This window comes from Struthio camelus, chromosome 10, assembly GCF_040807025.1.
Source record: "Struthio camelus isolate bStrCam1 chromosome 10, bStrCam1.hap1, whole genome shotgun sequence".
NCBI lineage: Eukaryota > Metazoa > Chordata > Aves > Struthioniformes > Struthionidae > Struthio > Struthio camelus.
In genome coordinates this window covers 3,031,618-3,055,772 of record NC_090951.1, presented here as the reverse complement: position 1 = coordinate 3,055,772, position 24,155 = coordinate 3,031,618, and the positions used below count along the sequence as shown (strand labels likewise).

The 24,155-nt window shown below is 40.8% G+C and overlaps 1 protein-coding gene across 4 annotated transcripts in view; it reads right to left on the bottom strand.

Annotated features, from left to right (window-relative positions):
- Positions 1-20,399, bottom strand: part of CA5A (carbonic anhydrase 5A) — a 29,218-nt gene extending 8,819 nt beyond the window's left edge. For 2 of the 4 annotated variants that reach the window (XM_068956006.1, XM_068956007.1), the window contains exons 1-6: positions 19,943-20,244; positions 9,686-9,883; positions 5,426-5,544; positions 3,576-3,671; positions 3,363-3,425; positions 1,306-1,461 (exon numbers count right to left, since the gene is read on the bottom strand). In XM_068956006.1, coding sequence (XP_068812107.1) covers positions 1,306-1,461; positions 3,363-3,425; positions 3,576-3,671; positions 5,426-5,544; positions 9,686-9,883; positions 19,943-20,081 — 771 coding nt within the window. In that variant the 5' untranslated portion in view covers positions 20,082-20,244. Of the gene's footprint in view, positions 1-1,305; positions 1,462-3,362; positions 3,426-3,575; positions 3,672-5,425; positions 5,545-9,685; positions 9,884-11,117; positions 11,324-19,942 lie in introns of those variants that run through there. The other 2 variants (XM_009669960.2, XM_068956005.1) reach the window with 2 other exon arrangements.
- Positions 20,400-24,155: the final 3,756 nt, after the last annotated feature.

Genomic DNA, 24,155 nt, shown 5'->3' with positions numbered 1-24,155 from the left:
CCTCCTAAAATTTTCTGTTCTGCCAGTCCTGTTCCTGTGTGCAAACCAAAACATTAAGATCATGTACATGCTTATTCTTCAGGGTAAATGTTAGTTTGGAGCTTGACTACAGATGGATCCTAGCTCCATGCAGAAGCTTCATTTAAAAAAGAAAAAACAGAATTTCACCTCATGTCATTGGACTCGCGCTTTATTATTAACCCAAGCCTCAAAAAGACACGGACATTGCACAGATGACTTTCCTTCAGTGCTTCTTCAAGCACGAAAAATTGGCAGATTTAACCATAGTACATTCTTCCTCGATTTGCAACAATCCCCAGGAATTATTCTGTGCTGTAATGCCTCTCAATGTATGTTACTCCTCTGAATACACAAAAAAATCCTGAAAACCGCCCAAAGAGTGCAAACGTAGTACAGTTCCAATTAGTCCTCCTTCTGACCATTTTCTGCTTGTCCCTACATCTCTTTCACACAAAGAAATAACATTATATTGTACAACATGAAGTACTAAAATTAAGAGCAGTAGAGGGTTCACAGTGACAGGTTTGGGCTAGCGTCAGAAAAGACCACTGACCAAAAGCTCCTCTGCCTGGGCTAACTTCTGGAACGTTAACACACTTGCAGAAACTTTTGTCTGTCTGTCTTTTCTAAAGGGAAATTAAAAAGGAAATTCAAGGACAGTACAGCCAACTATGGCGTAAACACAACTAGAAAAGCAAAGGAGAAAACCTACTGGGGCTCACTCTATGCTTAGCTATCAGAAAGGTATGTGAAGGTCTTAGAGCCAGCTCTGAAGATATAGAAGGCAGAGAGTCTCCAAGGAAAGAACAGAGGATTCGCCCTTGCAGTTTCTGCAAAATTCCTGTGCAAATGCACGTAGCTATCAGGAATACACAAAAAAGTCAGCAGAGCTAACAATTGCACAAAACCTACCCTTTCTCATCCCTCCTTACCAGAAAGGACTAGATCCCGTTAAGGAGAGTAAAAATATGCAGTGTTCTAATAAATAACGTTAGAAGTTTTCAAGGGGCAGTTTCCAGCACAAGGCATCATCAGAGATCAGGATGAAACTATTTGGGGAGCTGGAGAAGCATCTCACACTGCTTATTGTAGAAGTCTCAAGAGTAGCTACTGTAAAGGTCAGTGTACTTCCCCAAAGAAATGCTAGGTGTCAAGCCTATCATTGCTTTCACAGAGAATTACGGGCCCTGCTTACAACTTCTTCTGTGCATCTTTACTTCCCCTCTGCAGCAGTAGGCAGTCAAATAGGTATGGTATAAAATGAAATATTTGCACAAAACTTACCTGATTTTCATCAACCTCTATTGGCCTCTTCTTAATAATCCATGTGACTGATTCTGTAAGTGGGGGAGTAGTCAAAGAGCCCGCGTAGGTCCAATAGTCAGGGCACGAAGGTATCAAACAGGAGGGGTCAAAGACATCAAACTCAATAACCGTGTCCTGTACCCCAGGAAAAGAATTTATTTTTACAAATTGTAATTTGAGGGAAAGAAAAATCAAAAAAAGACTTTAAAAGACCTTAACAATGAGATTAAATGTTGTACATGTTATGTATGCATACACAAAATTACATGTTGTGAATATTAATAAGCTACATAAAAATAATAATTTAAAACGCCGTAAACTTGCTATAAAATTGTTAAAACTTGGTTTAAAGCATCAGAGGCAGCCAGTGAATGGATTTAAATTTGAAGTATTCCATTGTCCCCACAAACCATTAGGAATTAAATGAAGGAGAAAAGCGTGTGAATGACTAATAGACTATGTCTGTGTGGGAGCTAGAAGCAAACAGAAAAAAAAAAAAAAAAGGTTGAACAGTGGAACAAGTTCAGGTAGTTCTGCCATGTGTCCTCAAAAAATCTCAAATGATAGTGCTTTTATTTTTAGCCAAACAATTTTAGGCAGCAGGGAAAGGGAAGACAAGTAAAATTTTATTCCAATTGCATCCAATAATCATGTCTCCATAGCTTGCACGCCCACAACTGAGATACCAGTCAGCACGTAAGACCTTTGGAGCCCATGATCTCCTACACAAACAGTTAACACTTGGGGTGTTTCCAGGATATATTGGGGGTAAAAGAAAAGAAGATCTTGTTTTCCCTTAGATAGTCTTTATTGGTACCCTGTTGAGAATGAGAAATATTACAGTGAAAATTTTTTCAAAAAGAGAGGGCTGAAGAAGAGACATCCGATGGAAGCTTTCACCCACATGTGAGAGGAAGGTACAAGAACACCAGAGCAGGCATTATCTGCCCTTCCTCCTCCCTCAGACCAGGATGATGTTCCTCAGGGTTTCGTGCTGAAGTCAGTGATAGTGTTGGCAAGGCATCAAGGATGTTCAAAAGTTTTAAACCAAGGGCTGACAGAGTTGCTGGGCAATGCCACCCTTTGGAAATCAGGCCCCTTGCAGGGCAGCTCACATGCAGTTTTATAAGCCTAATGTTAGATACTTGTTTTTGAAAGACCTCGACCTTAGTTTAATTCAAATTCGGATGCTGTGAAATATTATATATTCTCATAATGGATGTACAATTACAGGTTTTTGTAGGTCTTTTTTGGCAGGGAACAGACTTTTGGCATTTATCTGGAAGAGTTTTCACTATACTGCCATAAATATTGTTTTGTTCGGATAAAAGTAATTCTCACTGTGATAAATAAAGGCACAGCGACTTCAAACGGACACACTTACAAGCCTGCAAGCTTCTAGATGTGTCTTTTAGGTACTTTCCAAAGGAACCAGCACCTGGAGGAGCATGAGCTGCTTCTGAGCTCTATCAGAGATGCAGCACTCCCTCTCCTGGCAGCAGGCAGAAAATTCAGAATTTAACAACGAAGAAACAGTTGTATTTCCTTAGCAGAAAAATTATTGTTTAAAAACAAGCAAGCAATCTCCTCTTTCCAAAAGCAAAGATCAGAGAGTGTTAACTCCAAAGGAAATAAAACAATACTTTCCATAGTACAGGAAGTTCCTTCCAGAAAGCAAAACCCAACAATCAGTCCAGTGGCATCTGCTTTCACGAAAGCAGAAGGGCCAGCTTCAGCAAGGGCAATACTAATCATGCATCAGGATGCTTTCGAGATTGCTTATCCGTAGAAGGGCATTTCTTAAATCAAGGAGTTTGGAAAGCTTAAAGTATGCAATCTCCTCCTCAAAAATTAGCATTTTTTTCCTCCACTATAACAATTCTCCCAACACGTCAGCCAGGCCCCTGTCCATGTTTATCAGTGTTAGCAAAACACTAATGAACCTTTTCTTTTCGCTATTCTAAAAGTCTTGTTTAGGTTGAACGACTGCACTAGCTATCTAAGCAATAACCAGTGGGACATTTAAAAATAATTACCTTGTGTTTAACTGCTGGCAAGGCATCTACCAACGTCTGCAGTCCTTCATGATGTTCTCCTAGCTACAGGACACAAATAGGAGAAGTTACGTATCTACCTTAATCAGTGTTTTTGACATGAAAAGAAATCTAGAGGTATTTTGGACTGTATTTGTTTTTACCAATAATGACATTAAAAGGCATCATTACAGCTTTTATACAAAATGAAATTACCTTTAAAAATACTCCAATAACAGCCAAGCCGTTACCTTCCATTACAGCTTCTTCAAAAGTTGGGTACACAACAGCATTCCAGTGTACTAAATGCAGCTGAAATATAAATGAACGAGAAATCAATATAGGCACAGAGCAGAGCATGAGCTCAAGAAATTTGACCTATTTTGATTTTTGCTACATTCAGTCCTTGGCAATTTGAGAGATGCAAAAGTGAGCTACCTCAGAAATCAGAGGCCACAAAAATGAGGGCAAAAATGTTATTGGAAGGTAATGGTCCTTCCCTCTTCCCCCTTTTTTAAGGCACGAGCCCAAAAACCATTTCACACAAATGAAAGGGATTTTTTTTTTTTTGTGGGAAACAGATTACAGGAATGCTAGTTAAAGGCACAAAAATAGTTCAGTGTAATTGGAACTGAGGAAAACTTCCATCTCTTGTAACAGAGAGAACTAGCATAGTTCCCATGCTAGTCTGCTAAGGAACTTTCTCCTGCACATAACACAGGCTTCCTTTGCACTGTTACATGTCCAACATAAACAGTCTCAACAGGTTTTGTATGCTAAATAGAAACCCAGCACCAGCCCCAAAACTTAGTCATACAGTTTTGCTGTTAATAAATACCTTGCCAAAAAAATAGGTATCATTATGAAATCATTAAAAGGAAGTAATCATTTTCTCAAAAATAAGCAATAATCGTTTTTCAAGTTCTCCATTTTTGGCAAATAATTTTTTTTACTCCTGTTATACTTTCCTCTCTGAGCAACTTAATCTGTATTTTTCCCTTTGGGCCCATCATCTTTATAGACTCTCCTTCTGCCTTAGAACTTGTCTACTCACAAAAGCTAAGAGTTAGAAACAGAAACATAAAACAATCACCATGACCATTATATTAGCATAGAAGCGTGCTGTAGATTATTCCAGTTATCAAAATTGTTTTGTGCATTTCTTACAGTTATTACAATAAGCTTTCTAACATTAACCAGGACTTCAGGCTTACACACAAAGGGAAGTTATTGTATATAAGATGAGCAAGGGTCAGGCTTCTTGAGTTACAGGTACGGGTATGAGAATTAAATAATCTTCCATTTCCACTTTAAATATTTATATTAATGAAAACAGCATTTAGTATGTGTTTCATTACTCTGCAAGTGTTTGGTAATAGTAGACAAGGTGCTTTTAAAGCAGTAAGGGCTGGGCTATTTGGAGGTCTGCTAGAGATAGTGGCTGAGATGCAGTGCATCCACCATACTCCCAAGAAAATGGATCCTACACCTCTTACGAAGTCTTCGCTTATTGCATCTCAGAGGTAAAGCAGTTACAAATCTTTTTAACTGAGATCTGAGCTTGTACAATTTACCTCAGCATCTGCTGTCCGTCTCATCAGCACTGCATCAGCTAAGACCGGGAAGTTCCTTAAGCTAGGGAAAATAACTGCCTGTCTGAACCCTCAGTCTGCTTTCTCTCTCATCCTTTCCCCTTTAAAGCAGCAGTTGTGCCATCCCACCCAGGCAGAGCTAGAATACCAATGATATTTTGCTGCCTGCCATAGGCTCACCCAGCAACTACCACCATGAGCATTCAGGGGAGAGAAAAAATAAATGAAAATTTCAGTCAGGTGGCCAACGTTCAATGTTTAAGATTGCATTCCCCAGCAAATACAGGGGATATGAACTTACTAATAAAAAGGCAGAAGAGCTGTGGCATCTGGCAGGTCTGATCCTTAGTAAGCTGCAGTTCAAGTCGAACACATTCTGAGCTTTCTAGCAAGTATTATAGTTACAGATAGCCTAAAACAGCGTCCAGCCCATGCAAAGATCTGCACTGTTTGTTCAGCAGTTTTCCCTCATACCTCTGCTGGGTAAACTTTACTGTCAACTGTGTGCTCTGAACCCCACTCGTTTATGGCTCCCCAGTGGAAGTGGAACTGCTTTAGCCTGTACTGGTTTTCCAAGGGACCTCCGATGATTACTAGAAAATAAAACGAGACACACACATTAATTAACGTGGTTTAGAATTGTGCCAAACGGTAACACAGTAAGATCCTCCTTGAAATTAACTTGTCCACGAAAGTCAGCTGGAGCAATTGTCTTACTGCCACAGTCCCCTATCCCTTGGATACTTTTACAATTCACTTTGTTACAACAAAATTATTCAAGGCAAACACAACACTATTTTCCCTGAAGTCTAACTTTACTGTACCAAATTGGAGACAATAAGCTTAGTCTCCTCTTCCATCTCACCTAAAGGGAATAAAACTCTTCCCAATTCACATGGAGTTTGGCAGAATCATGGTGATAACACACAAATTCTACGTTCTTCTCCTGCATCAGGCGTTTGAGAACTGTCTTACCACAGAAAACATGTACGATGACAAAGAAAGCAATGGATACATCTATTAAATAACATCCCAGTGAAGTCTCAATATCTATGAGAAATACTGATGTTTCCCCAGTGACAATACAAGTCTTTAATATCCAAGTTTCTACTCCGATTTTGCCAGTAGACTCGGTACATTGTGTCAAACATTCAATTCTCTACTTTTTTTTTTTTTTAAATGTACACAAGTTCAAAAGTACTAATCTGCAAGAACCATAACTTACTGCAACATAGATTTCAGACTACATAACCAATGTTAAAAGATCTCCTACATACCTATAAATATGCTAATATTGTGCCTATTGTAAAATGTTCAAGCTACACACCACTCAGCATCTAAAAACACAGTTTGTCCATAGGCAAATTCCCAAGTTCCTGGAAGCTTTGACACACTATTTATCCATAAACAAAGGGGAAATATTCTTAAGGTTTTGCTCTCCCGTTTTCAAACGGCCTCTCATCATTTTTGTAAATAACGTGAATGAAATCATCCGTGCCTAGTCTTCCGAGTGCTGCTGGTTTTCACTCATTTCCTCCCGACTGAACCAGGAGCATTCTACAAAATCTTCCCGCTAGCCACAACATCACAGCATCTGCTCGATTACAGATTGTAAATACTTTCAAAAGGCTAACAAATATGTAGCTGTTGAGACTGATTTGCTGATTTTACTTAACTGTACCTCATACTTAAATTTTACAGCAAACCATTGTACAAAGTCTATAATCCCAACACTACTTCTGAAAAGAAGTTAATCACTTCAATGCTAAGGAGAAAACAATGAGAGGCATTAAGAGTTTTTGCTGGTGGTGGTGGGTTTTTTTCTTTCTTTCTTTTTTTTTTTTTTTGAATGCCAACAGTTTTGGAATTCTAAGTTTGTTCCAGCAGGCCTGACACTGATGAAAGAGTAAGATAAAACAAGCTATGCAGATTGGCATTTAATTAATTTCAACCACCGCTGCTCAGCTCTTGGCATAAATGCAAAGCTGTCAAGTCACAAAATCCTGATAGACAAAGATAATTTGGGGGAATGGGATGAAGACAGGGACCACACTGCCAAGTCTTATACAATCAGAATTAAGGTTTCTGTGCTCTTAACGTCGTCAGTTCCTGATGTGAGAACGCATGTGAAAATGCAGACCCACAAGTGACTACATTCATGTGAATAATCGCATTCATTTGAACATCTGCTCATGAGTAAAGTTAGACACAGGCACACGTATGTACAAAATCAAGTTCTTACAGTGGACACTAGAAAAAGTCAGGAAATAAACAGGAACTTGCAACCCCTTTTGTGGCACTTTTGCCTTCCGCTTCCTCTCACCTGCTCAAGTGTTGATAACGTCAAAGCAAAAGGGAAATTTAAAGAGACTCCAATAAGGAGCGAGGGAAAGAATCACAGCAGTTCTTTCCTGTAGCCCTAGTTGCATTTTAGTCTCATTCCCCTGAAGCAGATGGCATTCATGCGCACAGATAGGACCATGCCCTTTACATACCTTCCCCACACCCTCTTCCTTCTTCATCCTCCTGCTCTGTTCATAAGCCAGCACCCCACAGGAGCACTACCTTCATCTTTTGTCCAAGTCTTGTTTTGCCTCATCTCAGGACTTCTGCATGCTATCCTGGATATACGCTTCATTTTTTGTTTTTCATCTTCTGTTTCAACTTTGTTGCTTTTTTTGTTTGTTTGTTCATAAGCTTTTCTCCTCTGGAATTCTATTACGGTTAGACAGAAGCTGGCAGAAAGAAAAACCAGAAATAGCGACAGTAGAGAGAGAAAGGTGGAGGAAAGAGGCAGGCACTTGGAAACTTGGCAGTTTATACAGCAATACCCCGTGATTTGCTGCTGCTTTGTCTGTCATGTTGGAGTTCTGTCACTGATCATTTAATACCATCCTCCACTAGCTGTCCTCACTACCTCATTTTTCATCTTTCACCTTCATTGACTTTAATTCACCCGAGGAAGATGATGATGATAAAAAGGTGACCATCCAGGAGGAGGCAACAAAAAACGCTCATGCTTGAAGGTTTATGTCAGGTGTTCAGTCTCACAGATGAAGCAGCTGAGCTCTTTCAGAGCTGTGATTTGTTCTGAATAGCCAGCTCTGAAAGGCCAGCACTTCCTCTAATTGACAGTCCTGATGATCCCAGGCTTGCCTCTACATCACAGATACTGCCCGTCTATTTAAATGCTGTGCATCTCTTAAGCTGTTGCACGCATCCCTCCTCTATTACATCAATTCTTGCAGCAAAAAAATGACTGTTACCCATTGAACTTGCTGCAAACTATCACACTTTTCAAGAATGCATCCTCAACTGACAACATGGTATGGCTGTATACAGTAATGGGGTGTTAAAAGCAGAACAGGTCTAAAGTCAGGAAGTTAAAAGCACTGATGAGCTTGTTAGTAACCCTCCGTTTCTTCTGACACCATCTCACAAATGCAATCGCATTTTGAATTGTGAAAATAGAAGGGCACTACCCCCTGGTTCTTTGTTACACATCATAGCCCTGAAATGAACAATTACTACAACATTCCCTGGTTGGAAACTAGTATACTGGGTGAACGGCTATAAACAATAAAAATAAGAAACCTCACACGATGCCCTGAAAACTCCATGCATTATACCACTGTCGTCTTTGCTGTATAGTTTTTCCTCAGCCTGTTTCCCAACATCAACCAAAAATACCGGTATCGGGAAGATAAAACATTTTTTTTTTTTTGGGGGGCCAAATGCTTTCCAAGAACATTATGAAATCCCCTGAGTTCTAGTGTCTCCCATGGTAAGCAGACAGTCATCTGCAACATATATGAATTTACAAACTCATGCAGGGTCCCTCAGTTTTTCTGTCCAAGGTGAGCTGAGTAATTGGCATGAATCAGATGCTACTCAATATTCCTGGTCAATCACTACCACTTCACCCAGCTTTGCTAAAATACCCTCTTTATACATAACAGCAATATACTTTGGTAAATTTGATTTTAAAAGGAACAATGGAAAGGAAATCTTGAATTTGGTAGCATTATCTTGATTTGAAAATCACTTGAATTTATAGAACATTTCAAAAAACATAGCTGCTCCTGTCAGAGTATTTAATCACAATAAATTGTTGGAATACTTAAGTGGGTTTTGCATGTGTGGACTTCTGTTTATACTAAAGCAAAAGGAACACATGCACCTGCTCCATATGGTTGCAGCTCAGTATGACTTAATTCTCCAAAAGCTTGAGATAAGTATGCATGCTTTTCCACTGAAAGTTCATTCTGCTGCTGATCATTTCAAATGCATTAAAAATATCTGTTAACATTTCAAAAGAGATAAGTGGCAGATTACTTTATTAATGTTTAATGGTGGAATCACATCTAAAGTTAAGTAGCTATATATATACACAGTATATATACTACTCAAGATTGACTCATGCAGACAAAGCTGTGATATTATAAAGAGCTAATCAAAAGGCAGATCATTAATGCTTATTCAATAAGAATAGATGTCACCCTACAGTGGAAGATTTATACACAAAACCTCAGGGAATCAATATATAGTAAAAGTGAGGTGTGTATAGACCTCCTGCATTACAGTTCCCATAATTGTAAACTTCTGTCTAGCAACACCATTCTTCAGCTGTACATTTGTTTTCAACATCTATTTTGTTATTGAACCTGAGATTTTACAGCATGCAAAGATTTGCTACTCTAAGCATGAAATCATAGATCTTCAAGTTTTGCTTACCTGATCGATCAGTAGAATCGTCAAATTCAACCAGAAATGAATATCCATTGTTCCAGATGCACAGACACGTGGTTGGGTCATAGCTGATTTTCAGGGGCTTCAGAAAGGGGTCATAAATACTATCTCTCCACTGGATATTGATAGGAGACTGTCGTGTGCCTCCAGGAACGGAAAGTGGACTCTGCCAGAGCGGATGCACTGGAAGAAAGGGAAAAGAGTCAGGCTCTAATGCATAATGCAGAACTTAAAACTACTTTTTGGCAAGAGAAGGTGCTTTGGGATACTGGCTTTGAAAGCTAACTCAAGTTAGCTGATGCAGCTGAAGTTAAAGGAAATAATACATTCCAGTGGTGTGACTCAGAGCTACAGGGGGAAGCACAGTCATCTTGCTCACAGCGGTGTTGATACCCTCCTACACGAGCAAAACGCTTCAAAGAAGTTCTGTCCCCCGGTCTGAAACTTTTCCTGTTGTTGCCAATGGATTTCAACGCGCCTTTGGTTTTACAGCTCCGCCACACCACTTCAGCTTTCTTCATGCACCACTACCATCAGTTGATGCCAGAATACACCAGACACAGGATAATTCCCGCTACGGAACAGAAATACTTTCTTGGAGGTGCCACAGTCTTTTGCCTCCGTGCCTCTGTGTCTAGGGGTTACACCAGTACTAAGGGCACAGGTCTTCTGAGGTCCCCAAAACAATATTGGCCAAGATCGCTTTATAGGGTCAGGATCCAGAACTGATCCAGGATCTTCAGGCCTGTGAGAAAACCCTAAATGATCAATTTCAAGAGCAGCTTGGGCATCTCAGGCTTGCAGGACTAGGACAGAGGCATGAATACAGTTTCCACAGAGGTGTGCTCCTCTTAAAAACGGAACCAAAAACTGAGTGGACTTGGGACACGTGTGTTTATCCACGGCTTCCCGACAGCGGCAGCCCACAGACAAAGGGCTTTGCAGCTTGCCTGCTCGCAGAATCCAAAATACAGGGGCTTTAAAGCACTGTGTTACAGGCTACTCTCTCAGATGCAAATGGCTCAAATTAACCGCTCGTCTTTCACAAGGAAAAAGACGATTACGTCTTGCAAAGGCTCACCCTGGCAGCTGAACAATCTCCCCCCACCCCGCCCCCTTAGCTTCCTCGGCAAAGGGCGAGCTTCAGGCTCGAGGTGGCGGCGGCCGCGCAGCCCGGCGCAGCGGGGGGGGGGGGAGCCGCGCGAGGCAAACACGCCTTTCCCCGGCGGCTGCGCCTGCCGCTCCCCGCGCCCCAGCGGAGCGGAGCGTCCTCACGGACGGGGCGCGGCGCAGCGCCCTGCGCTCGGGCCCCTCCGCCAGGCGCGGGGAGGCCGGCTGCGGACGGGGCGGCCCGACGGGGACAGCGGGCTGGGGCGGGGGGGGGGTGTCCGTGCCCTCGGGGAGCGGCGGGACTCACGGGCGTCTCGCAGGCGGTAGGAGGAGCAGGCACCCAGGCTGCACCGGCGCGTCCCCCGCGGCGAGGTGGCGGCGGCCAAAGCCCGGCGCAGCAGCGGCAGCAGCATCGCGGAGGAGGAGGCCGCCGAGCTCCGCCGAGTGCCCGGGCAGCACCGCCGCCGCCGCCGCTGCTGCCACTGCCCAGCTGGGCTCGGCCCCTTCCGGCACGGCCCCGCCGCGGGCCGCCACCGCCTCCTCCCGGCAGCGCTCCCCTCGGCCCCGGCGCTGCCTCTCAGAGCGTGTTTTATCTCCTGGCCGAGTTAGCGAAGGGCCCAAAGCTCCCCTCGGTCAGGCTAACCCGTGTGCATGACTCAGACCCAAAAACATACATTTCTCTACGAGTCCTGGCTCACTTGCATGCCTGACGGATTAACATTTATTCCTGTCTAGCTAGTTGTGCTTGATTAGGGGAAGGTGGGATCCCTCGCCTGCAGAGACGCAGGCGGGCCTGGCACAGCAGTGACCCTGCCCTGAAGGCGCACGCAGAGAAGTCAGTGTTACAGCCGCTCTGCCTGTGCACGTCTGTGCCAAAGGCACGAGGTGTAGCACCACGATGGGATCGCAAAAGGGGCCGGTGAAGCAGACGCTGCTAGAAGCAGGCCTAGGTTAAACTGTGGTTAAAACCCTGGTTACTCCATGCACCTTTTCTGTGTTATAGCTCCCCACGGGGAACATGAAGCAAAAATGGGAAGTCATTAGAAAACGGCTAGTGATGGCAAAGGCACAGAGATGAAGTAAACGTCCTAGTTTATGCTGAGTCCATTGGGCAGTCAGGAGCAGGACACCAAGCCTCAATGCCTCTCCTTAATCTTATCACCTGCTTTGAATATTTCTTGATTACTTTCTCAAAATCCCTCTTTCGCTGATCTGCATTTACCTCTTCAGGATCTTCATTCCTGTTACCCAGTCAGTACTTTTGAATTTTCATGAGAAAACTGGCATACCATTGAGAAAGTTTTGCTGAGATAGAGAAAAAAGTAGACACTCCAATTGTGCCAATCAAGAGGTAACTTTGTGTTTGTCTAATTTTGCAGTCTTTTGCAAGTGTCAGGATTTGTTTCACCTGAATTAAGTCAATTTTTTGTATTTTTTTTTATTAAGATATGCCTTCTGTTAAGTGCATATGTATAGTAGGATTGGATGGTAAACATAATTCTTGGTTTGACTCTCATGATGTTTTCCAGTATGGGGCAACCTTGCTATCCTCAATGTATAACTTTCTATACCTTAAAAAAAAGAGAAACTTGATGAAGTTGAAAACACTTGCTGCCCCTAGAGATCATTATCCATTCAGGCTTAATCACTGTTTAACAGAGTACTTACTAATCCTGGTTAAGCAACAGTATTCAGCACAGGTCAGATATATCTGTTGCTGAGGCTACTTAGGAACAACAAGTAGCTCCTGGTCAGGAAGACAACCCATATGAACTTAATTCTTAATTGCAGCAGGGAACACTTGACAGAGCTTCTGCAGCCTCGGATTTGTTAGGTATTGGGCATAAACAGGAGATATGCATTTTTTCTCATATGTGTTAATGAAACAAGATTCCCATTCCTTCACATTCCATTCTTCTGTGACATTGTCCTCTCAACACAATTGACAATCTTGTGCCACTTGAGGTCAGGACAACAAAATTAACATATGTATGCTCTACATCATAGCATAACGCTTATTATTGCAGAACATAACCTTGCTTTTGTACCAATATGACTCTTTTCTGTTTGTTAAAAGCGATCTAAAAATAAACCTCAGAATTTGCCCAACCTGCTTTGCACTGTGGCATTAAGATGACCAAACTTTGGCAAGGTTTTTAGGGTTTGATCCTTAAGGTTTTGAAAACTTATAAGTGTATTATGGAGCTACTAAGTTGAACAGAATGAGTCGATTTTTTGTGGGTTCAACAGCAGAACCAAAGCCGAGGTCTTGCTGCCTAGGCTTGCAGAAACGATGGGCTGTTTAGCTGCAGAAGAAAAGGGAAATAACTTTGACACGCAACGTAGTGGTTACTTTCCTGAGTCATTCACAGGATCTGCATCTGGTTTACATTCACACACTATTTCTTACTGAGCATAAATTTCAGTAAAACCTGAGTATTTAATTAAAAAAGAAAAATCTTCTTCACTAGGGGTTTAAAGAAAACCCTTCAGCATATGAGCTGAATGATAGTGATTTTTTTTTTTTGAAATTGTAAACAGAAAGACAAAAGATAGGTGCGAAAGGAAAGATAACACCTTGGTCCCAGCAGTCTGCCAGTGTAGCCAGAATCTTCTCTTATGGACCTCTCCAGAAACAGAATTTCTTCTTGGTCACTTTTGAGTCACAAGCAGTGGTGTTTCATGTAAGAGATGCGTGGTGCCCATGCAGTGAGCTAGAGAGGACAACAGCAGCCAGAATTACAGTATGTCTTTGCTGTTGTCATACTTCTCCAAATGGTTATGTTTCTGGACCATCTGAGAGGTTCCAGCTATGCCCTCTCTTGTTCCCAAAGAGAGAATGCTTTCTGCATATGGAGAACGCCACCACTAAAAATCTTCTGGCAACTGGCCTACTGGATAAGTTGTCAAGTGATACAGGATGTATGTGGAAAGAGAAATCAAAACCTCACCCACAAGGCCTGATTTCCTATGTGCAAATTAAATAAAGGTGAAAATTAAGATCTCTTGCAGTTTGCACACTCCACTTTATGCATGCCCCATTTATGATTTGCGCGTTGAGGAAGTGTATTATTTACTGTGTTGTTACGGGCATATCTATGGTGCTGGCAGAAGAGTCATAGTAAATACTGCAATATAAGAAGCAGGTCTGAGATGTATCAGCCCTGGAAGAGAGATCTGCTGTAAACAGAACTAATCTGTGCTCTTTTTACCTTTCACCCAGTCAAAGAGATGCTCCATTTAAGTTTATAGTGTTTATTTGGAGGTATCTTAAATTTGCACTGTGTTTTTTTTTCCCCTGTTTTTCCCAGTGAGGTAGATAGATTGGGACTGTTTGGATGGCTCCATACTTTAAATTATTTGCTGTAATTAGTTGCAGCTGTGGAGACTTTAATAAGTCCAGTTGGAATAATGGTTAAAAAGTGAATTTAGCATTGATATAAGCTTTGGATGAAAAAGCTTTGGAGGGGGGTGTCCAAATCCAGAAAAAAAATACAGGTAGTGCTTGTTACTGGATTATTATAATTTATAGTATAATTTCCAAGAAAACATTTTGAAGGCCACAGTTCTATGGTAAAAGTTCAAAATAAATTTAATTAAATCAAGGGATTTACTCCCAGTTTACACTAGTGTAAACTTGATACAAAGAGAAAAAGCATTTTTGGATGGTTTATCAGAAACCGGTTTTGGCAAAGGGAAAACAGCTTACAATTGTCTGAAATTCTCTTAAGTATAATGAGGAAAAGGGAGTTGTCACATACAGGGTATAAAATTAGAAGAAAGAACATAAAAAGTAATTCAGGTAATTGTCAAGAAAGACTGAGTGGTAAGATGACTCAGCTTCAGTGGATTTCAGTCTTTATGATTTTAATCTTTCAAAAAGAACAGAAAAGACTTACTGAATAGAGCACTTGATTTGTTTATACAGGGATTTTCAAACATGCTTCACCCTGCACTGAAATAAAACAGGGAGGACAGGATGGTGGGAAGTCAAACAGTTGGGAAACCCCACCCACTTGCAGCAAATATGTTTTTTGTCTTAAACTGAGCAGAAGTGCTTTCCATAGCAACACATTCTGAATTGGGAAAAATAAAAATAAACATATTATTGAAACTAAATGAAGAACCACGTAAACTGTAAGAGACCATGGCTCTGCTTCAACCGCTTGGATTGAATATGACTGAGGAAATCCAAGATAGGTTGATTTATTTGAGACTCGCACAGTATGAATCAAGATTTTGGAGGATGATAACAGCAATGGTTGGCTACAGTCCATCATGACAAGGTGCTGAAAGTTCTGCTGAAATGATGTTAGATTTGGACTGTGATGCAGGCCGTTATTGATATAAACAGTCCAATGCTTTTTATCAAATGGATGTAACTGACAGAGTACTCTAAGCTCAACAGGAAAGCAGCAGCAGATTGTGAAACGCTGAGCTTTTCCCTGCTTCCAGAATGTTTGGCTGAGATAGGAGCCTGGATGAGAAGGCAGTGGCTGAGGCTAAGTCCAGATAAGGAGGAGGTAATTCCAGTTGGCAGAGTAAAGCAAACAGGGGCTTTATCTTTTCTGTATAAACACATTTACTGAAATTATGCATGCAGGCTTAGTAATTCAGCATGGAAAGGGCTTAGAAGCTATCTCATAGACAACTTGTGTACAGTTACTGCAATTGTATGTGCAGTCCTGGAGATGGCACACCTGGATTGTGTGTTATTTCTGTACTTAATTCTTTTAAAAAATTGAAGGATTCCATTTTTCTTGTAATTTCTTTCTAAAGGATAGGAAAAAAAGTAAGCCCTTCAAGTCTGCTCTGGCAATAATTGCTAGAGTGAGGGTATATTCCAAAGGCTTAGAACTCGCAGGCAGAGCATGTCCAGCAGCTCAGCCTCTGCCATATTAAAACGTGCCTAGCATCACTACCTCCATGCATTGTTACCAGGTACCACAGCGCTTAGTACAGGCATCCACTATGGTACTCCATGTTACTAGGAATTTTTGCATACATGTCATCCCTCTCAGCAATGCTTCGACACTTCTTTCCCAGTAAAATGCAGAATAGTTTTGTCCTTGTGGGGACACAAGGAGAATCTGGGAAAGGCACCAAGAAATGCCAGCCTTTGAGCGGTTTAATCTGCATTCTCATAGCAAATGGCTGAGTTAACAGCTGAGTGAAAACATCACCACCCAGCTTGGTAAGAGGCTTTTTATGTGAGTGGGAAGGAGGAGAGGAAGAGGATAAGAGATGATGCTTGAGAAAATGGTGAAGTTAACTCTGCACTCAAGACATTATCTAAGAGCTCAAGATTTCGAATTTACTAGACTTCGGAGTATGACCCATTTCTTTGATCAAGCCTTTGTCCCTGAAGGGGCTGTTTGTACTGTCTACTCGGAATAGCTGAAAATAATTCAATGTGCTTTTTGCTTTGAATATGTGTTATTCACAGAGTCTAAACACAGAGGAACCCACAGGCTGGTTTAGTCAGATGTAGCGTTCACTGACAGCAGAAACTAACCATTCCAAAGACAGTGTTTTCCTAATTCAGTTTGTTTTGGCATTTTCTGCATGAATGTCGTGGAGGAGAGAATGATTTAAGTAACAAATAGCATCTGTCTTAAATAGAAGAGAAGAATGTAAGTAAAAACATTTAGATTTGCAATTGTAGTTAATTTAATGGGCAGTAGCATTGTGATGGAATGGCCTTGTATGATCTCTTCCTGGAGAGTTTGATTGTTAATGTGAAATGAGTTTTAGTTTCTCACTGCAGCTCCTGATGGATAAATGTCCTCAACAAGAAAAGATAGCATCATTTGGTCCTTTCTTGGGGAACGATAATAATCAGATGTCAGATAATCCTGAAATAATTAGTTTCTCCATCACATGTTGAAATCTAGAGATCTCATCTCTTCCCTGCTTTGCCTTTTACTACATCGAACTATTTCAAATGATTTTTCTACAGTAATATCTTACTCTAGATGACACAAAAATTTAACATTTAATTACACTATGTTCCATTTTACGTTTCTATTTTTTTCACTTCTATAGGCCATAAAGTTTTCTGCTATATTAATACTAAACAAGTAGAAGAATTAAAATTCCTGTGTAGGGACTCTGTGCTGCTGATGCATGTATTTCACTTTTTTAATGAACGTTGATTTATATTGTCTGTGCAAGTTCTCAAATCGGTGGTCATTGGAGTTAACAATGAACATTCACTCACAATCTTTGTTTCTGTTACTATGTCTTCAAATACAAAAACAGAGAAAGAATAGCGACAGAACTTTCCCCCCACTATTACAGTGCCTCGGTTCTCTGGATTTCCCCTGTGAAGCAGTAATTCATGTCACCACACATGGGCAGTATTGTAGGATCCCAAGCCTTTGTCTTACTGGCACAAGGGTTGGTTTTAGCTGTTGAATCTTTGACACAGAAAACACTTGCTGGTGAATTACAGTCTACATAAAATAAAGGTATAGACATTGCTTGTGACTATTAGAATGTGAAATAAGGTATTGAATAATGCATTTCTTGCATTACTTGATTTTTGTGATTAGATAGCTACCGCTTATACTATCATATTTAAGAAATCAAAGACAAGTAAATTGCTAAATGGGGTCAGCTTATGCCTACTGCACAATAAGGGCTCTAAGCAAAGAAGCACAGGTTACGATAATTGGCTTCAGCTCAAGTCCAGTAAGAAGGAACTCACCAGAGAATCACCCCAAGTCCTCAAACAGTCAAGTAAAGGGAGGCCAGCTAACCAAGCAAATCATTCGGATAATTATAGTATTGGTTGCTCAGATATGGATGTTGTGTTAAACAAACTTGTACTCTGACAGGTGAACTGTAGTCTGATTTCTTGAGGCCGAAAGAGTCTTACTGAAACTCTAAAGTGAGGGTAGCAATTCAGACTTTGTGCTTTGGGCACAATTAATGTGAATCAAGACAAGAGTTAAAAGCCTAAGTTCCCTGTATAATCAGAAAGAGGTAGATACCAGCTGGAGTGTAACTGAGCATTTAAGTTAAAGCCCCTCAGACAGAGGATGCTGGACTACATGGACTGCTGGTGTTGGTAGACCAAACCAGTCCCAGTTTTGAAAAAACAGAGTCTTGCTTCTGGGATCTAATTTAATGCTTATGGAGTAGCTATCATCCCATATGTGAAATCCAAGATAAGATGCAAGATTTGATTTGGATATACAATAAACATGGATTCATTTTGGTAGCTGGTTTTGGTTTATTTTGCAAATGGAAATCTCTCACAGTATGTTCTCTCATATATACACGTCTGTGTGAGTGGGTGTACACACAGTTGCACAGGCTTTTAAACAGCCTGCATACATTTAATCTGAATTTGTTAGAAATGCTGCTGTTTTATAAGGTTGAATCATTCTGTTTTTGTAAGCAATACAAAATTTTTCTTTGAATAAATGAACAACGTCTTCTTTTTTTCTTATTTTAATGGGGGGAAAAATTAAGTTTCTGAGCATGTGTGCAAAGGAAATAAAGCTGGTAGGGAAGGAAGTAGAAGTTTGAGAGACTCCCAAACTGTATTAAGAAACCTCTACGCAGGTCAGAAATGGGAAAAAATATGGTCATGGATACATATGACTCATTTAAACTTTGTGTTAGGAATATGTTAACAGCTATTTCTTGTGGATGTTCCACTAGTAACAAGATCTAATGCTAAACTTGCTTCTAAAAAAACCTGGACATCTCTTACCAATTTAAAAGGCATATTTTTTTTAAATGAAGGTGTTTTACTACGCAGTGTTGTAGTAATAAGTCATGCCACTTGACTGGATTAGCCATTCTGTCTGTTTTATGGAATTAAGTGCAGCTTTATTCAGTAAAGGCTATTTTCAGAATATAACCAAGCAACCTCACATTTTCTCTTCTGAGTAGCAAAATAGAAAGTTGAGAGCGAGAAGAATTCTGAAAATTGTTGCAAATGCTATTTATGTCTTTATAAAAACTGCTCTGGATTACTTCTGATGTGCTGAGTGATAGGGAAACTTGCGTGCTACATATTATATAAAGCATCCACGTCTAGCGTAAACACAATGCAGCGCAGCACTGCACTTGGCAGCTTATCTACTAGCTTATTAAGACGCTAGTCACTCAGTGGCAGAACGATTATTTTGGTGTCATCTTCCAAAATGCACTTGAGTGTAGAGCTATTAAACGCTGATAAAATTGTTGACTATTTCTTCCAGCTTTCAGTGTAAACAAAGCCCTGTATTAATCCCCACTATGCTTTATGCCTGCTACATAAAATTGTTTTCTCATCACAACATAAAATTTGTTGTTTGATAATTTAAAGAGAATCACATCTCAGTATTCAAGGAGGTATATGGCTGTCCTTTGAGAAAAGTTAGTAAGATAAACTTACAGAGTGAAAAAAAATATTTTGGACAAAAGACATTTTCTAAATGTAAGAAATTACTCTTTACTGTTGCTCCAGCTGACGTTATCTCCGCACAAGTCAGTAGACATGCAATCTCTGGCTGGCCTCACCACAAATCATACTTGTGGATAAGTTAATCAGTATTTTAAATAACTAAATCTTTGACATATTCCGGTAGTATTTTACATTTCAGTAAGTGGTTTATTGTAGATCTCCTGTATGCCACATTTGGAGGGTTTTATGGTTTGTACTTCTGTTAGGCCTAATTTTCAAAATTAAACATTGCAGCATCTAATCAAATTCAGTCACTCAGAATCAATTTTGCCCTAAATGTGCTTTGATTTACATTTCTAAATGCAGCTTTCATTGAAACCAGTCAAAGCCTTGCATGACAAAATTAAAAATTAATTGTTGTATAGTCTGTTTCTTCATTATGGTTACAATTTAGAAGCACAATCAGCCCAGTCATACAGACACTGCAGAAATATCAAAGAATTATGTTTTAATCCTGCACATATAGGGAGCTCATGCAATTCAATGACATTTCTGTCTCTAGTTTCTCTCATTCTATTTCAGTCACATTCTGAAATTCCCTTTTTTGATTTTAGCCAACAAATAAGAAAGAAGTGAGAATAAACACTTAACTGTCCTCGCTGTCTTTGTACCTTTTTGCATCTCACTTACACAGGCATCAGTACTGTTTTAATAAAATGAAATACACTTACGTGCATCATTCCTGTTTTTGCGAGTGCAGGTGGCCAAACTGCAGAGTCGTGCTGGCAATGCTGATGGACTCCAGATAGATTTCAGCTGCTTGTTTAAGTGTGCCAGGGTAATTGTCTTCACACTATTCATTACTATCATCTTGGCACTTGAGATCTTCAGTTAGTCAAGCAGCCAGAGGAGCGTTCCAAAGCCTGGCAAGCTATCAGCACAAAATAGAGAAAAAAATGCTCTGAATATACAGCTTCAGGATAACCAAGGGATCTCCAGACCTACTTATAACAAAATTTTGAGGGCATATGGCATGGCCAGAGAGGGGGAAGCTAACCAAATAGTTAATTTTCAACTTGTCCCTGGACTGGCTTCTTCATTGGCTCTACATTTTGTTGGAGGCAGGGCTAGTTGATGATTGTTCTACATGTGCTTTTCAGGCCTTTTTTTTCATCTGGCTCCAAGTATGCTGAAGAGTTGGAGAAACCACTCTTTTGTATGCAAGCAGAGGTTTCTTATCTTGTCCTCATGAATACGTTCTTTAAATTTGAATACTTGTGTGATAGCTAACAATTGGGATTGTTAACAGTGGCAATTCTCAGGACTGGCCGCTGGCTGCTCGAGGTGAGGAATTCACAGAAATCTAGTAGATACACAAAGCTTGCACAGGAGAACAGGAAGGGGAGCAGCCTTCTGCAGGCAAGCACTTTAGCTCTGAGCGTCATGTGAAACAGTACTATTGCAATTTCACGATAAAGAATTTGTGCCTCTGAAATATAAAATGTTCCATAAGAAGGATAGTTTCACAGCAACTAGAAACTGGGACAGACATAAGGAACCCTCATTACCCCTCCACTCACTTTAGCTCAGATATCACTTTGACACAGGTGAAGTGCTTCTTCATCAAGGAAGAGCAGATTGAGAATTTTTCCTGTCCTATGTTTCTTCAGGATAAGAGCATAAAAATATTATTCTCCTATTTCCATAGCTTCCCGATAACTTGCTTATCTTGTGTGATATATCTGTATATAAAACCCTTTCTTTCGTTTTCTTTTCAGCATGTTTATATTGCTGCTTTGCTCTTCCCACCATAGCTGTAACGTCCATAAATGGTACAAAAACAATTAGCTTCTCAGTTAGAGCGGTGTTTTTTCAGACCAAACAGAGAAACAGAGGCAAGCAATTCATTCTTCATTCTCAAGAGACTTTTCTTAGTGTTACGGATCACTTACAATCTGGCCAGGGAGCAATGCAGATGGACAGACATTAGAAAAGAATGCTTGGGCATGCCAGGGAGCAGCAAGAGCCAGCTGCTCCTAAAGTGCAGGGGAACAGGGAACTGAGGGTGACCCCAGCACAGGCAGACCCTCATCAACAAGGCACAGTCCCAAAGGGGCTAAGCACAGTAGGCAGAGTCAGGTGGCAGCAACTGGGTCCATCAGTAGTCCCAAACAAGGAAGCAAAACAGGTCCAAGGTCCAACCAGAGAGTCCAGGCAGGCTCAAAAAGAAACACAGACAAGCTATAGCATAGATCCAAAGTCCATTCAGGAGCCAGGACCAAGGACAAGCCTGACAACAGGCGTACTGACAACAGTACCTTAGGACCACCAGGCCTGAGCTTAAATGGGGCTCCAAGGCCCATGGGCAGGGTGTGGGTGGATGCACCAGGTGAGGCTGGTCAGGGCCCTGACAGCACAAGGGTTTTATGGGTCCTTTAATAATTCTCATGTAAGTACTTGGAAAAGTCACGTGATTATTTTCCTCTGTTAGGTGCACAGGGGAGCAAAATTTGGGCAGTCACATATTTTGAAAACTACAGAATCTATCAACGACAGAATAAACAAAAATGAACATACTATTAACGTTCTGCCATTAAAAATCATTTCCTTCTTAATCCATAAAATTGCATGTGATGCCTTCTTAAGAGTTTTAATGTTGTTTCTTTTTAATTAACTTTAAAAAATGATGGTGTTTTGAGTTAGGAACTTATTTGCTTGCTGATATTTTCATTAAACACGTGCCTATCTGACATCTCTTATTGCAGGGTGTATGTGGAGCACAAAGCTCATGCGCTGGGAATTCTCTTTGGTATCCTACAGTTTAGGAGATGTCTTAATGCTTGTCATTTATTACCTCTGCTGCCTACTTCTGAGTGTCTAAGAGCAAGCCATTGTCAGCTAGGGATTCTGCTTACAGAGGAACTACAAACTTATACTTTCATTGCTGCTCATAATTGTGGATATTTACGTATCTGGAGTGTCACTGTGTGCAATGGAAATCCACTTCGTCCTCACAGAAACTAGAGAGGTAAAATCCAGAAATTTCCTCCTGTCGCTAGCCATTTGACCTTTGCTGTAAGTGCCTCCAGACTGGATGGAGAGAATACTGGATAGAGAGAATCAATATTTGTTTTCTTTCTGGTGTTCACTAGAGGGTTGCCAATATGTACATTCTGGTTAACTTCAAATGAATACTGTTAGTTACAGGGAGAAAATGACCTCATTGATTTATGTCATGGTTCTACAATTGTCCTACTCAGTTGCAGGGAAAGAGCGAGCTTGTGGTACATTGGGGAAGTGACTGCAGCGTGTGCAGTCATGCTTGGACTAGTCTACTGGATGGATGTCTGCAGCTGAAGAGAAGAATATTCCTGTCCTAATGTTGTCTCATTTTCAACATTGGCAAGTCAAACCCAACAATTCAAAGAAAAGGTAGTCGTACAGTTTTACTGTAATTAGGAAGATACAATTAAAGTGATTTAATAATTAACATTTTCCTCATCCAGTTATTGTTGTATAACAGTGACAGGATGATCAGTGCTGCCTGGGCTAGCACTGTTGCTGAAGAATCCATGTGATATCTCTGCGGAGTGGCTAAAAATATCACTGAGGGCAGCTTCGCTGAGCAGTCACGTAATTACTATGTGGGCTTTAACACTTGTATTCTCTGTGGATTGGCACACTCTTCCCATGAGTTCCATGTGACTTCAGGCTAAAGGAAGCTTTTCTATCATGTCCAAAATTTGCTAAAACACTTGCTAAGGCAGCTGATCTCTTTGGCCCCCTAACAATCGCTACTTCCTCCAATTTGTCATTCTCTCTTGTACTGTGGGGCAAAACATAGGATATAGTATTCCAGATGTGTCCTCACAAGCACTGTGTAGGAGGGAAGAGTGACTTCCCTTTACGTGCTGGCCACGCTCTTGCTAACGTAGCCCAGTACGCGGTTAACCTTCATCACTGCAGAGGTGCGTCGCTGATGCGTGTTCCGCTTGTCCAGCAGGATCTGTAGGGCTTTGCTCCAGAGCTTTTCTCCCTAGGCAGTCAGGCTCTAGGTTGTACTGATGCATGGAGTTATACCACCAGCCCAAGTGCAGGACTTTGCATTTGTCTGTGTTACACTTCATGAGGTTCCAGCTGACCTAGCTCGTCCGAACTGCTCTGAATGGCAGCCCTACCTTCCAGCCTATCAGCAAATCTGGTGTTATATGCAAATGTGCAGAGGAGACAGTTTGTCATTCTGGTCACTGATGAATATTTGTATTTAGTTAATTTTACCTCTCACACCTGAATTAATTGGGTTATACTGCAAATAATTTTGAACATGTGTCTAGATGAATGCAGGTCCAGGATTAAGAGATGGCCAAATTCTGCTTAGAATGATAGCATTAATGGTATGTTGATGCTATATAACATTTTGTGTCTAGATTTCTAAAAAGAAAAAAAAAAACTATATGAATGTGAGGACTACACACGGAATGAAAAGGCAGTTCTCAGGCAATCCAGTTTAAAGAAAAGGATAAAATCCATTATCATCACTAACTGTGATGAACTCCACTTCAGGTTTTTCATAATCTCAGTGAATTAAAAAGGACTGAAAATGAGAACGGTACCTCACCAACTAAATATGGGCTATGGCAAGCCTCAGCTTAGCTGGGCAAACTAAAAAATACTGGGCAAAGATACCAGCTGTGTATCAGAGGGAAAAGGCCAGCGGAAGCAGTGGTGAGTGCGGTCCTCGGAAGATCACAGCAGGGCAAAGTGCAAATGCAGAACTTGTTGGAATGGCAGATTTCTGAGAAGGGGAATAGCCTCCTATCGTTTCCCCCCACTCCGAGGTATTCAGGGAAGTGGAACAGTATGTAAATAAATAAGAGAACATTGAGGTCATACCTGACCCTTCTCACCTTCTTTCTCAGTCTATCAAAAATTACCTTACAAGAC